This window comes from Lissotriton vulgaris, chromosome 8 (genome assembly GCF_964263255.1).
Source record: "Lissotriton vulgaris chromosome 8, aLisVul1.2, whole genome shotgun sequence".
Taxonomy (NCBI): domain Eukaryota; kingdom Metazoa; phylum Chordata; class Amphibia; order Caudata; family Salamandridae; genus Lissotriton; species Lissotriton vulgaris.
In genome coordinates this window covers 984,838,421-984,852,865 of record NC_141696.1, presented here as the reverse complement: position 1 = coordinate 984,852,865, position 14,445 = coordinate 984,838,421, and the positions used below count along the sequence as shown (strand labels likewise).

Sequence of the window (14,445 nt, the reverse complement as noted above, 5' to 3'; positions counted from 1 at the left end):
GTACTCCACCAGAGGAATATTAATGAAGATCAGAGCAGGTACCCCATTCATGGCTTGAAGCATGGGTAAAGGCTGTAGACCTACTCCTACATGGGCACCTAGATGGTTCCCCATGGTCCTTACCTGCATTTATGCCCCTCATATGTACCAAACCTCATACTGGGTCTCCCTAGCCTCACAGATGGCACAATGAGCCGATTCACATGGGCTTGTGGGTGGGGACTTTAACCGTGTATTACATTGTACTTTATAATACTCTTCGCTGCAGTAGAGCCCCCACACAGCATAACCTCCACCATCGAATGAAGACTTCAATTCCACAAGGCTTGAAATGTAATGGCTGCTGAACCCACACCCCACCCCTGACCCCCCTGCACCCCACCCCTCCAAGCTAATCAAATTTGTTGGGCTGAACACCAACCATAATTATGTATGCATTAGGTCTCCTGCTTACGCACAGCTATTCATCTGACCTATTCCAACATCAGAACCATGTGACCACATGAATGGAAATGGCATACAGAATGCCACTAATGCAGTCCATTTCACTTTGAAGTATTCAGACCAAGTTTACATTTAATTGAACACTATATTGTTACCCAAGTTCTCCCAACTCTAACTCCATCCTGCATATGCTCACAAAAAAACACTGTTTTTTTGTATTTAAATATTTTATTTGCCTCTTACACAAGCCCAGTTTAGGCAATCTTTAAGAGTTCATCCACTAGTGTGCCAATACCATCGAAAATCTCATGCAGAGGGGCCTTGCACATAAAGGCACATGTAGTTACTATTCTGTTTGCTTCATCCACATGGCATTCGTGAACATCTTTACTAATGTGCTTGGCTCCAATTTCTTCTATAGCTAAAGCAGTCGCAGCATCAGGAAACCTGAAAAACAAAATTGACAGTAAAAATTCCTCAGACTTCCATGCAATTGTAATTAAGGTGAAAATCTTGCTAAAGGAAGCCATTTTAAATTCAAATGTTCATTTAATTAGGCAGGTTGGGGGGGGAGCGGTATTTAAAGAGATTAGACCTTGCAAGTTCGGACTGTGGGCAGATAAGGAAATAATAGATTTCCACCTCATAGAGTCCATCGCTTCAATTAATCATATATCCAAATTGTTCTGGCTATGTAACAAGGATCCTCTTTTGTACTGTTGAGCCACCAGATCAACAAGTATGGGTAGAGGGTGGAAAGATTTCTGGAACAAAGAAAATAATGCATCGAATAACTTTGGAGGGCAACAACAATTGGCAATAACAATTGGCAACACTGGAATGGGCAATGGGTGGTGCCAGCCACAGTGGCCCGATAAGTGCTATGGCACTTTCATTTTAACAAATTAAACACTGCTATGGAGGAATGGGTAGGAAAACTCCCATATTAGGGAGTGGTAGAGAAGCCATAAGCTGGAGGACATGCTGGCTGTCAAGATATTTACATATAACCATCTGCCTGTAGCAGGTAAGCAGAAGCCATTAACACTACTACAAGCAGCATAGTTGAAAAGCAACAAAACTAGACTAGCCATTTCGCCAATTCTCATTTGTATTAAACTAGCACAAATAAAATAAAAGTATTTATACGTGTACCAATTTAGGGGCTTAAGTGGGGCCCCCTTATCCATCCCTGGAAAACCAAGCCTCTAGTGTTTCCACAATCCTAGTAAGGGAAGGGGTTAGCAGAGTGGTCCTTTTCTCCAGGAAGTAGAGGTCACCTGGTCATGGAAATCCAAGAAGTGGTTTCAAGCCACTTTTGGGAGAAGGTGCGCTACAGAATATGCCAAAATAAATGGTCCAGCAAGCGCAATATGGCAGATGTTCAATAAACTCAACATGCTTCAAATTTTAGCCCACAATCAGTTGTACCAAGAGGAATCAAAGTGACCACACCATAAAGTAACATTCAAGAACCTAAATCTATTAAAACATTCTAGAAAACAAAAAGGCTGTTAATTAGCATCAAAATCATTAAACGGGCAAGATATTTCTAAAATGTATACACTGGGGCGGTTGGGCATGGTAGTAAGCAACTTTGTGTAAAGCACAAGAAATCTTTGGAGGCTCAAAACCAAATGCAAAGTGGGGATACAAATGACTAATCACCACAATAAGTTGCCTTTGCCAATACGTACAAGAGAAACAAATAATGTTAGAAGATATGCTGCAAGGTGACAATTTATTGCAGGGCTCTACAAATTCCTGGGTGTTTGTGTAGTTGAGATAAGACAACGAACTCATTCTACAAAATAAACTGCTTGTACTCAGACGGGTTGGGACAAGTGCATGCACTCTAGGACAGAAATGAAAATCTCTCAACTAGAAAGTTTGATACTGTTGAACTCAAATGGAAAGCAGAATGTCAAAGTGGCCAGGAACACCCATTACTCCATCCAAATACTTGCGCATTCTAGTGCAGCACAGAGTTCTGGAAAAGGTCATCTTACTTGCCAATACTACGAGGTGAAAGCAGAAGAGATGCACAGTAGCAAGAGACTTAACAGTTGCACAAGTTAAGTGGCAAAATAAAAATCCCTTTTATGCAGACAGAATAAAGCAATCAGTCCAATTTGAGATATGTCTTGATGCATGCATATTTAAAACGAATGAAAGCAACACTCATTGTTTAAATAGGAAAAACGTACAAATATAAATAAACCCTACATGAACGATCTAAATAGCATAAGGTTAAGCAAATAATGTGCAAAAGACTAATTTTAAATGCACAAGTGAAACAGTATTACACCATGATGCTATGAACGAAAAAAGACTAATTGGTAAATCAGAAGATATTGAACCTGTAGTTCCAACTGCTTTCCTACGTGAGCTACTTAAATTCTAACATTGGTAACAGTACAAATCACTTTTACAAGATGATCTTACCGTCCATCTACATTCTCATTCTTGCCAATTGTCACTTCACAGCCTGGGAAGATCTTAGCCGCCAACACTGGAGAAATGCAGCACAGTCCAATGGGCTTCTTTGCTTTGTGGAAAGCTTCAAGTGTTGACTTCACTTGGTCATTAACTGTGCATGCATTGCCCTCAACTGCCCAGGAGGACAGGTTCTTTGCCACACCGAAGCCACCTGAAATTAAAGTGGGTGAATCTTAAAACATATGGTTAAAAAGAGCAGAGCAAGGTGGGCACCAATACAGTTTTAAGACAATGCAAGAGGCACCCAATGTGGTTTTCCTGTACTTGAATTTAGAATTAGATAGCTCAGTACACATCACAGCTTTATTAGAACTGCTACTACATACAAACCGAGTGTTCCCTCGAGCCAGCCATTCTTTCCAGAAGGCTCAGTTTTATTGCATTTTACACCCCAAGCAAAATAAGTTAGAAGACCAGCAGACATTCGTTGTTGCAAAGCAAAATCAATTGCATACCCCAGGCTAGAAAGTCGCTTTCAGTTCATGTCTGTAAGTTTTTAAGTAAAGCACAGGATGCCTATGCTGTGAGCACGTTTTGTTTCTAATGAATGCATTTCTGGAGCACATCTACCATCCAGCCAACACTTTCATGGTTGGTAACATGGAGTATATGCAAGTGCAAAGATGCACTACCAGTGTGTGGTCACTAGACAGCGATGCACCTCAAAGCAGAATAGCTCTATAAAACTGCACCGTATGCAACACAAGCTTTTATTAAAAACTTATCAAATACGTTTAGGAAAACAGATTAGCATGCATATAAAAGCTGAAATGCTTCTGCGGGTCAAAAGATTAATTCTGTTGAAGGCTTAATCACGCCTTTGATTTCTCAGAAGATACTATTGAGAAGTCCTCAAAGAGTCACGTACTCAACCAATAGCCAAACAGTCGTCAAAATTCAAAGAGTATGCCCTACCTCACAAACCAATACACCCAAGCACACTTCATGACAGACCATGCTCATCTGCGGTCTCATTAACATGGGAAAGTATTTCATGCTACTTTTTTTTTTAAGAATGGTGCATGTAAAATTACTTGTTGACAAAGTACGAAGACTGGTTAGGTTATATTCAGATTGAGGCCCATGTAGCAAAGCAGCATTTCTTAAATTGTCCTCACAGATAACAGTTCCAGCTGTAGCCTTTTGCGCACATTTGCATGCACAACAATGTTGGATTAGTTTCTCTGAAACTAAACTCTTTACATCTAGCTTCGCACAACCTTATCACAGCACCCTGATCATCATGTACAAAGTCGGTTCACACTACGTACAAAGGACATCACGAGTCATCCACGGGGAAAAAGGGCTATCTGCATATCCATAACATCACCACTGATCTATCTGTACATTGCAAGGCTGCTTTCTATTATAAAAAATTAGCATCCAGGTAGGGGAGGTACTTCCACTGACAGAGGGTCCTAGCAGACTGCTACATGGTAATTTCTCAGCATGCAATCTAGTGAGGGGTGTCCAGTCTGACCAAGAGGAGGTCCTTCACTCTATCCCATCAGGTAACTGGGTTGGATCGTCCCCTGGGTGGGTGAATTCTTGGATCTACACACTTAAGGTACACTTAGAGTAGAGTTTGCATTGTGTCAATACACTAGATTAATGCCTTGTTTATATGCCTGCATGTGTACAATTTTTAGCACCACATAGAACTATAGCTACTATTTACACTGGTGCTTGTAATCATGTTTATCTGATTGTCTACTAATCATAGCAGCACATGTATTTTATGCAATAACATTGGTTCAATTAATATTGAACATCCCACGGTGCACTATGTATCTGAGAAACAAGCACGAGTGACTGAGCAAAGGCTCTGTAAGGTTTCCACAATCCGAGGGGGTCAGGGTTGTCATGTTCAATGGTTGCCAGAAACTATTCACTCCCTGCATGGTATGGGGTGCTTATGGTGACACTGCGAGCTAGCTAGTCTATAGGCCAACATATCCTGTGGGGGTGTCTGGAATCAGTCTTGACACCAAGCCCTTGGTTTATGTTGTCTGAACAATTCAGATACTACGTATTGGTAGTAACTACACAACAGTTACAGCAGAAAGGGAAATTCATTTGGACCAATAGGTTTTACTACATACGGCTATGCAGACTTAAATATAAAAAATTTTTTAAAAAGGGCAGTACTAGTGTGAAGATCAATGGGAATTTAGTGCAAATAATTGAACTAGTTGAAACATATCCCAAAGTACAACCTTGAACATTAGAGATCTCTACTAGGAAGTGAAAAATCCGAGCAAGTCTTTCTACCTTTAAAAAGGGTAGAATGGGAAGCATACCTCAATTTTCCATAAATGGACCAAAGTTAAACCCACGCATAATCCAACAATCGTGCATGTAATACAGATATTTTCATAAAGCCAGGATACAATAGCTAATTGGGTTCAGAAAAATACAAAGTTAATGTTTCCAGTTCACAGACTTACCAGGGAAAACTACAGCATCAAAGTAGTCAATTTTAATGTCTGCTAAATCTTGAATATCACCACGTGCTAGTCTGGCACTTTCAACAAGGACGTTTCTCTTCTCTTCTGTAGGACTTCCTTTCAAATGATCGACTACATGCATCTGGTCGATGTTTGGTGCAAATATTTTTACCTAAAATTAAAAAACATTTAAGCCACATAGGCTTGTTAACTTTTAAATACAAACTTCTCTCAAATTTACAAAAAAAAATTCAAAAGCAGGCTATGTGAATCTCAGATTAGGTGTAGGAAGCTGGCTCTATATACTAAACCAAAATAAGGTATACTGTGCACCGAGTCCAGTGGATCCTCCGAGGTATAGCAGAGGCTAAATAAGAATCACTAACAGCTCTTTGTGGTATCGGTAAAGCAGTTAGGCTTACCAGGAGTGTGTTAAGTGTTCACTCAATTAAGACTGATGGCACACTCAGAATCCAGACCAATTAGGTTTTATTTCTAGGACCAAGCACGACGTGGCAAAGGTAAGTGAAATGCGTTTTCAAATGCAAAACTTTACAAGGAAATATAGTTGGGAATGAATTTGCAATAGTTAGATTAGTTTTTGCTTTTAAACCAGCTTAGCCTGCATCAAAAGCGCTTTTGCATTACTTAACACTACTCAAGGGGATATGCCTAGATATACTGTAGATCCTACAATACAGAGGTAAGTAACACTTCAGTTTAAAGCAGTTACTTTTATTTCATAAAAAAACAGTACAGACCTTTTTAGGAAAAAAACTCAACATTGGTTCCCAAGGAGAAAAGAGGGTTATTGGTTTGCAGGTAAGTAAGCTATCCACAAGAATAGTTTTTGGGAGTCAGAACAAAGGTTACCCCAAGGTTCAGTTAGGCACTCAAATTGCACCACTGGTGGTACTGGGGCATCCAGGTGCAGAGTGCAGGCCCAATGTTAGCCAATCGGGGCCTTCAGACAGGGGCTGCTTACGTGTCAGCCACTGTGTGGGAGCAAAGCTCCTCGGATTAAGATCAGCACTGCAGGAGCCAATGATCAGCACCACAAGTGGCATGGAAGCAGCCGTACTGAGTGCCAAGACGACGTTGGGAGCCCTGTGGCTGGAATGTATGTTATCCCACAGTCTTTTCCCCACAGGGAATCACAATGCGGTTGTTATGACCGTGCTGTAATTCTGCATACCATTACTCTGCAAGTCAGAACGACTTATGGAGGGGGTGCTGGATGTTGGAATAGTATAATTTACTATTCCAACTCCAGTCTGTGCGGACAGAAGAGAAGGTGTTGGATTTTAAATCGAACACCTTCACCCCCACAAGTCGTTATTCCAACTTGCAGAGTAATGGTATGCGCAATCAACGCGGTCGCTGTAACTACCATATTGTGATTCCCTGCGGGGGAAAAAAAAAAAAAAAAAAAAAAAGTTGTGGTAAACGTTGTTTACCTTGTGGCTGGCAATGGAGATATCTGGTTTGGAAAAGATGCTGGAGGTTTGGTCAAGGAGGCTTACGGAAGGAGACTACCTGCAGGAGAGGCAAGTTAGGTACTTGGGGGATGCTTGGACACCCTTGGTTGGGCCACCCAAGGAAGTAGGGTGTCTTGATGTTGGATCTTACAAGCTATGGCTACGCTTGGGGAGGGGGACCATGTGTTGGCTTGAAGCAGTCAAGGATCACCAGATCCCAGTTCAGGATTGCTGGGGAGACCTCCTGGTATTGGGACACTAATTCAGGATGTGGGTGTCAGGTGCGGAGCCACCTGGATCTAGGTCCTGTGCTTTAAGTCTTTGTTGAGCAAATGTGGTGCTCACAGGAGACCATCTGTGACTAATGCAGGGCAGGTCCTTTGGGCTATAGGGGCTGCTGGACAGAGTTTCTGCTGTAGGCAGGTCTGAGTCTGGACAGGCCGATAGGGCTGGGGCCAGATCAGTTGTCTTGCTTCCTGGGTCAGCACAGCTATTTGGTCCTTTCTTCCTAGAATCTGAGGTGGCAAGGTTCAGGGTTGCCCATCAATACTAAATTTAGGGGCATTAAAAGGTGTGCAAGTCAGGACCAATTGGCACCTTCCTTGGGGTGAGTACACCCACTGTTGTCACCCTCCAGTGGGAAGGGGAATGAGCCTCATTGCAATTGGCTGGGCCCCTTCTTCAAGATGGAGGGGACAGATGTTCGCTTCACCTTGCATCCCCCCACCTCAGGGGTGGGGTTAGCAAAGATGGGTACACCTCTTCCAACTTTGTTTTACTGCCGATTCTCCCAAAGTGAGGGCCAAAACCAATGGTAGCCAGTCAGAGCATCAAAAAGCAAGGCCTCTGAAGCTTCCCTTTTTTGGACCTAGACCATCCTGGGGGTGAGGTATAACACCTCTGTCCAGGATGTGCTTTGTTTCTTGACCCAGAGTGCAGAGGCCCTCTACCAAGGGGTCCAGAAACCGGTCTGGTGGTGCCAAGTGGCAGGCAGCCATTCAGGAACCACACCAGGGATGGTTGTGGTTCAGAGGTATCTCTAAGATGCCTTCTGCATGCATATTACATTCAATCCCACAGTGACAGTGTAGGTTTACGGTGCGGGGTAGTTTGCTATCAAACTTCTGATGTTTCAGTAAAGCCATTATGGAGCTGTGGAGTTTGTAATGATCCAACTCCCAGACCAAACACTCATTAAGGCTTTACTACAATTACAAGTAATAAGAATTGACATTGACACTGTAGGGGTACAGTGTATCTGGAACTGTACCCTCACCTAGGCTAATGCACCCTGCTAGAGGATGACATACCTAAGCTCCAGGCAGTGGGTTGCAGGCACAGCACAAAGGGATGTGTGCCATGTGGACTTCACTTCTCTGCACCAAAACATGCAGCCTAAAATGAAGTGTGGATGTTAAGGTGCTAGGCCTCAGAGGAGGGGCACAATATGTGCTGCTGCCCTTAAGAGGCCTTCCCTGATCTCTGTACCCTTGCTACCCCTTAGGGGCTACACCTGTGGTCAGAGGTAACAATTGTGGGTACAAAGGTATAGGTTTAGGAAAAAATAAGCTCTGGGAAACTGATTGGCAGGGACCTAGGGCACATCAAGTCAAATTGCATGAAAGGTAAAGTAAAAAGTGTGGATAACCATGCAAAAGGGAGCACTTGCCTACATTAGGTAGGTATGAATCAGTGCAGAAGTAGCAGTGCAAAATTGGTACAGAACTGTGCTGGCTAGATTGGGCAGAGGCATCAGATCATCTCAAATAAGAAGTCTTAAGAAATTGGTTAAAAGTTGACTGGGGTGCAAGCCCTGGTCAAGCACCAACCACAATCCTTGCCAGGGTAAGGCACAAGCAAAGCCAAAATTAACCTGTGCTCAACCCCGTGGTAGCTTGGCATAGAGCAGTCAGGCTAACCTGAAGGCAATGTGTAAAATATTTCTACAATCCTTCAAACAGTAAAATAGTGAAAACACCACTCAAAATATCCCACACCAAGTTACAAAACTAAAGCAAATGTATTAAATATAACAGACCAAAAATGTTTTTTTAAATCCCACCAGTAGAGCCAACATTCTGAATGTTTAAGTGAAAAATAGTGCCTAAAAAGCACAAAGTACCAACTACCATTAACTGGCAACTCTGGACCGGATCAAAGTCAAGAGTTCAGGCCACCCACGATGGTGTGGGTCAGTAATACAGTCCAAGTTAGTCCGGCTGAAGTTGTACATTCAAGGTTGTTCCAAGAGTCCCGCTCAATTTGGAGAGCGTCACGGGAAGAAAGGAAGAAGAGCATTGGGGAGACTGTCAGCATGGTGTGAATAATCCGCCTGTCCATAGTCTCACATTGGCAGTCCCCAGAGGCAGCCGAAGCTGTGCGAGGCAGTGGCTTGTGCTGTAGTTTAGTGCGAGCAGAGCTGCCTCCTAGCAAATGGGCCTGTTCGTAGTTGCAAAACCAAAAGCTTGATTTAAGAGCCAGTGTGCCACACCAAGGGTCCAGGAACTGAGAGGCACCACTTGGGCGGGGAGGGGGCACAGGAACTCGCTGCACCTGGGTCCAGGAGCTGGTTTTTAAACTTATTTCCTGGAGTCTCAGATCAGGAGGCAAGCAGACTAACCCTTGGAGTCACTCAGGGGTCCTGGGCTCAAGATTAAGTTGTAGGTCCAGGTCTTAACCCAGGCAAGAGGGTAGCAAAGTGGTAGTCCGTGTAGCAAATCAGCTGTATTTCCTGGCAGAGTATCTACAGGTCTAGAATTTTAGTGTAAAGTTGGTGCTCAAAATCCTTTTTTCATACCCTGGTGCTGAAAGATTGAAGCTTCTAGACAGTGGCTTTGAAGTGCATGGAATTTCTTGCCTCCTTTGTCCTGGCTCCAAGCTGGCTTAAGCAACAATGCAGGGTTGTTAAGCCCTTTGTGTGAAGGCAGAGCACAGGCTATTCGGGTGCAATTGGGCCTGTACGCTGCTCCCTATCCTGCCAGCAGATGGGGCACTTATATCTAATCCTATATTGTGCAACTGTTTGAATTGGCGAAGACTGTCAGCTACACCAAGTCATGTGACCCAAGAAGAGCTACAAAAACACCAAGGACAGGAAAAAAGGCAACTTTCTAAATGTACCATTAGAAAAAAAGATGGTTAACCCAATAAACCCTTTGGTAATAGGAAGTAGTACAAGGTAATGGTGCCCACAAGGGATTTTTTCATAAGCAAACTGATTTGATAGTTCAAAACAAATTAGGAGAGCCCTTATCATTGGCCTCTTATAAATAAATTACAAAATGAATTCTAGAAATCATAAATGAGCTTGTCATAAGTTCAATTATATTCACCATAATTCATTTTGTAATTTATTTATAAGAGGTTAATAAAGGCTCTCCTAATTTGTTTTGAACTGTCGAATAATTTTGCTTATGTAAAAATCCCTTGCGTGCACCATTACCTTATATTAACTTTCTAAATGTGGCATTTTAAAAATGTATAAAAACGCAACTTTACTATTAAAGAGGATGTATCATAATTTCAGAGACACCAAACTTGAAATAGCCACCAGCTCCCAATTGGAAATTACAGCTTATTAAATGTACTAAGGAATCGCAAATGTCATTCTATGGGAGGGGTAGGCCTCACAGTAGTGAGAAATTAAAGAATTTGACTTTCAAGACATTTAAAACTTGAAATAAAAGATCAACCTTTTATTTACCAAACACAAGAGGGTCAAGGAAAAATTGTAAGACCATCAGTTCCCAAAGCTACTAAATACACCACACAAAGATAAAGTCTGTCAAAGCTGGAGATCAAAATGCTACAACTCAAGCAAAAACCCTTTAACTCAAGAAAATGATCCATTTAGTACTAAAGACCTCATCCACCATTGAGCATCAATTCAATTGGTGTGGGGTACAACTTCCTGCTAAATACTAAAAGGTGACAACTGAAGGAGCTCTTTGAGGCGTTATATATAGTCAAATGGGTCACTTTGAGAACTAGGTTTGGTCGAGTGTAGGTGCAAAGTCGCTGTGAAAAACTAAGTTAAAACTGCCTTAAGGTGGACCAATAACTTTATAAGCAGCCCCCAAGCAACTAATTAAAACTCAAAGGGGAGTGAGACCTTCAACCCAATAAAAACATTACAACAACAATACATTCGACCTGTTCCTGCCCATTCATTCCCACCCTAATAAAAAAATAATAATAAAAAAAAAAACTACTAAAGCTTTTAACATCACGTCCAAACCCTGAAGTCTTCTACTAAAGCATCCAAGAACCCTGCTAAGCAATCTTATTTGAGAGGTTCTCAATTCAGAAATGAATTAAGCTGCCCGCCGATCTACTTCATGTGGATTGAAAGGTTTACTTGACGTCTGTATGCACAGTTCTTCATGGTTACTTTGGTTGCAGTAGGTTCACAGCCCTTATCTCCAAGGGCCTGGCCACTAGACTCGAGATTGTGCAGCCGTGGTATTTTTCGTATAATAGAGGTCCTGCATCATCTGCAAATGATACCAAAAAAATATGAAGTGTTTCTAGCTCAAAGAGTTTAAATGTTACTGAAAACGAAACGTTTTGCCACAGAGGCGAAGGTTCTTTCCAAGCTTGAATGGTCACCTTTCTGTTACTTTGTCATATACGCGTGTTAAATTAGCACTAATGAGGTGCAACCAACACCTAGAGTTTTGGTAAGTGTATAATGGACAAAATAATGCAACATTACCATCATAAAATGTGCTTCATAATTTGCCATTTCTTGCAGCATAGTTTACTCGACCCTGCCACATGCCAGCGGGCCAGACTATGGGTCTACCAGGATTGCAAGATATCATCCCCTACTTAACTAGAGATCTCGGGGGGGTACCCGCTCTTCCTACTACTGGCCATGGTATAATTAATCAGAAATCCAGTGCAAAAGCATAGCCGTTTAAAAGGATCTGGTAGGATGACGACGCATAGGGCCATTCCACCCTGAAAGCACTTGACCTCAGGACGAGAACACTCCCTTTAAGGTCATAGCCCTGTTTAGGCCATTTAGTTCCCCCACTTTGTTTTTTCTTTTACAAGGGTCCCCATATAAAGTGGTGCAGCAAATGGGTATGCCATTTTATTTTAGACCGAAATGTGCAAAGAAGAGGGTCACTCCTCCCACGCAACGCAGAATGAATATTTCAAACCAAATTAACCAGACCTAAAAGCGAAATAGGCCATCCCCATGCGCGGTTTGGTACATCCAATTATTCTCGACACCGTTGTCAAGATAGTTCTTATTTCTCCCCATGACCACTTTAAGGCTCTAGATAGTTTTTTAAGCATGCCGTTTCTGAGCAGCACTGGATGAAAACACGCTTGGCAAATAACAAGCACTTAAATCTATACCCCCCCCCCCCCCCCCCCCCATTGAAGTAATCCTATGTCTTAATTAACCCCCATGAATACACCCCGCCCTCGTAGAATGTAAAGATAGCTCACATATTGAAAAAAAAATAGCTTAAGTGCTGCTCACTATAGTAAAGTGTATGTTTGCTACTTACCCATTAAATGTATACATTCCTGCTCAGAGGAGCGTGTACCCTCCATTCAGATTTAAGAAAAAAGAAGCTCACTACATCAGTCAACTACTTGAATAGCAAGTCCCCCCATTCCGTGCTCTAGTCCTCCCTTTTTCTATTCACAACGATGTGAAACCAACGTACTACTTGCACCCAGTGACGGTTTGTATCAATAACAGTGGAAACAAATTGGTAGAGACACACTACGTGGAAGGAGACATTAAAAAGGAAGTAACTCACGAGGAACACCAAAGGTTTCCGGAGCGCACACAACGTATCTGAGAAATGATACAGTCAGGTGCACGGGATACATACAGCAGCCAGTACCGTAAACACACGTCAATCAGAGGAGTAAATAAGAGAACACACCCTCCGTGTAAACAAAGTAGCATTCCGCGGACAAAGTTATTTGGATGTACTTACCTCTGCCTCCTTGCGGCTGAGGTGCACGAGCACGGCCGACGTCTCATGTATTTCGCTGCCATCGAACACGCCGCAGCCGGCCAGCACTACCGCCACGCGCTTCTTCGCTGCCATTCTGCCTGCACGAGAAAATAAAAGTAACCGAGATAGACATAGCGCAGGGCGTGGTTAAATACAAGATTGTATGTAGAGCTAGAAGACATACTATATCGCCACCACCCCTTCATCGTGAAACTCGCCACGAGCTCCATTGACTGAGAATGAGACACCTGCTTTATTGGCCAAAATTTGGGATTACGTTACCGCTGCATTGCAGCCCTGTCTGATCTTGCAACTCACAGTGTGCAACTATTTTGCCGCGTAGGACATGCACGTTTCTTTCCAAAGAGTTGCCTATTAAGGGTTACATTTGTTTTCTATCCTGTCGTGTCTGAATAAGTATATCATTTCATTCTCTTTATTCTCCTAAAATATATCTCCTTTCAATGCACATCGCTGGGCAAACACCATTTTCAGATTTTCCTCGAAACCCCTTTGATGGTTTGCAAGTTTTGCCCTGTAAAATAAAGTGTGACATCTTGAACCAAATCCTAGATTTTTAGACTACAGTTCGTTGCATTGTGATGATAGGTGATGGTTATGCAAAAGTTATTTTAGTATGGATTAAAAATTTCCAAATGCAATTTTTCCAAAAGCATACGACTTGTTGAAGGTTTCTATAGCGTTGGACTTGTACATTTGCAATTTTTTCTGTTTGTATCTCTTCCGTGTGTGACTCTACAACTTGTACATTTGCAATTTTTTCTGCTTGTATCTCTTCCTTGTGTGACTTTACCACTTGTAAATTTGCATTTTTTTTCTGTTTGCATCTTTTATGTAAGTCATGTAATCCTAAATCCTTATGTATCACAACTGGTTCTTATGTAAAGCGCTCTGACACCTTCGGGTAATGTTCGCGCTATATAAAATCGCATTAAATACAAATTCTTGTCTAGTATACATTTATAATATCATAGACCAACACAAGCAACATGTTTGTTAACTGCAGATTCCCCTAAATAAGGTTGAGGAAGTGTCCTGATTTTATTAAAGACAAATGATGCAAATGTTATGCAGTCTCTCTTCTTTCATTATTTTGTACAGCACCTAAAAACACTACACGTCCCATAATCCTGTTTCCTTCCCAGAGCAGGAAGTTTTTCACACAAACAAAGGGCAACCCCCCATAAACAGCAGCAGTCCACACACCACTTCCTCTTTTCTTGTTGAGTGAGCTTCTATAGTCCATGAAAAAAATACATCATAAACGGCAATAACAACAAAAAGCAGCCAAAAAACATCTCCTTGCCTTTGGTCACCCTCCTCCCAAACCAAATGTTAGATGATGAATGGTTAGCTCTTTAAACCTGTTGATTGGCTAGTCTAGATTGGCACTAAAACTAACCAAACAGACATATATATTACCATCAGCAACAGGGAGTGCTAACAAATATCAGAGGTGGGATAATATTCGCCTCATTTGTCAATAATAAAATCAGAACTTTCCTTCAATATTATCTAGGAGAATCTCTATTATGCAGGTTCAACTGCTAAAGCTGTATGCTTTATGTG

General features: G+C 42.0%; 1 protein-coding gene across 1 annotated transcript; it reads right to left on the bottom strand.

Annotated features, from left to right (window-relative positions):
• Window positions 1-652: 652 nt before the first annotated feature.
• Window positions 653-12,980, bottom strand: LOC147698214 (glutamine amidotransferase-like class 1 domain-containing protein 3, mitochondrial). The gene is made up of 4 exons (XM_086934856.1): window positions 12,835-12,980; window positions 5,391-5,562; window positions 2,890-3,094; window positions 653-891 (listed from the first exon to the last, which is right to left on the bottom strand). Exons 1-4 carry the CDS (start codon window positions 12,946-12,948, stop codon window positions 699-701), a joined length of 684 nt encoding a protein of 227 aa, XP_086790982.1. The 5' UTR covers window positions 12,949-12,980; the 3' UTR covers window positions 653-698.
• Window positions 12,981-14,445: the final 1,465 nt, after the last annotated feature.

What these genes read in the sequence shown, in the direction of transcription:
- LOC147698214 (XM_086934856.1), bottom strand. Translation starts at nt 12,948, where the DNA reads ATGGCAGCGAAGAAGCGCGTGGCGGTAGTGCTGGCCGGCTGCGGCGTG. An exon ending in TCAGCCGCAAGGAGGCAGAG is followed by an intron (nt 5,563 to 12,834) that starts GTAAGTACATCC and finishes TTTTAATTTTAG; the next exon opens with GTAAAAATATTTGCACCAAA. An exon ending in TGATGCTGTAGTTTTCCCTG is followed by an intron (nt 3,095 to 5,390) that starts GTAAGTCTGTGA and finishes CTTTAATTTCAG; the next exon opens with GTGGCTTCGGTGTGGCAAAG.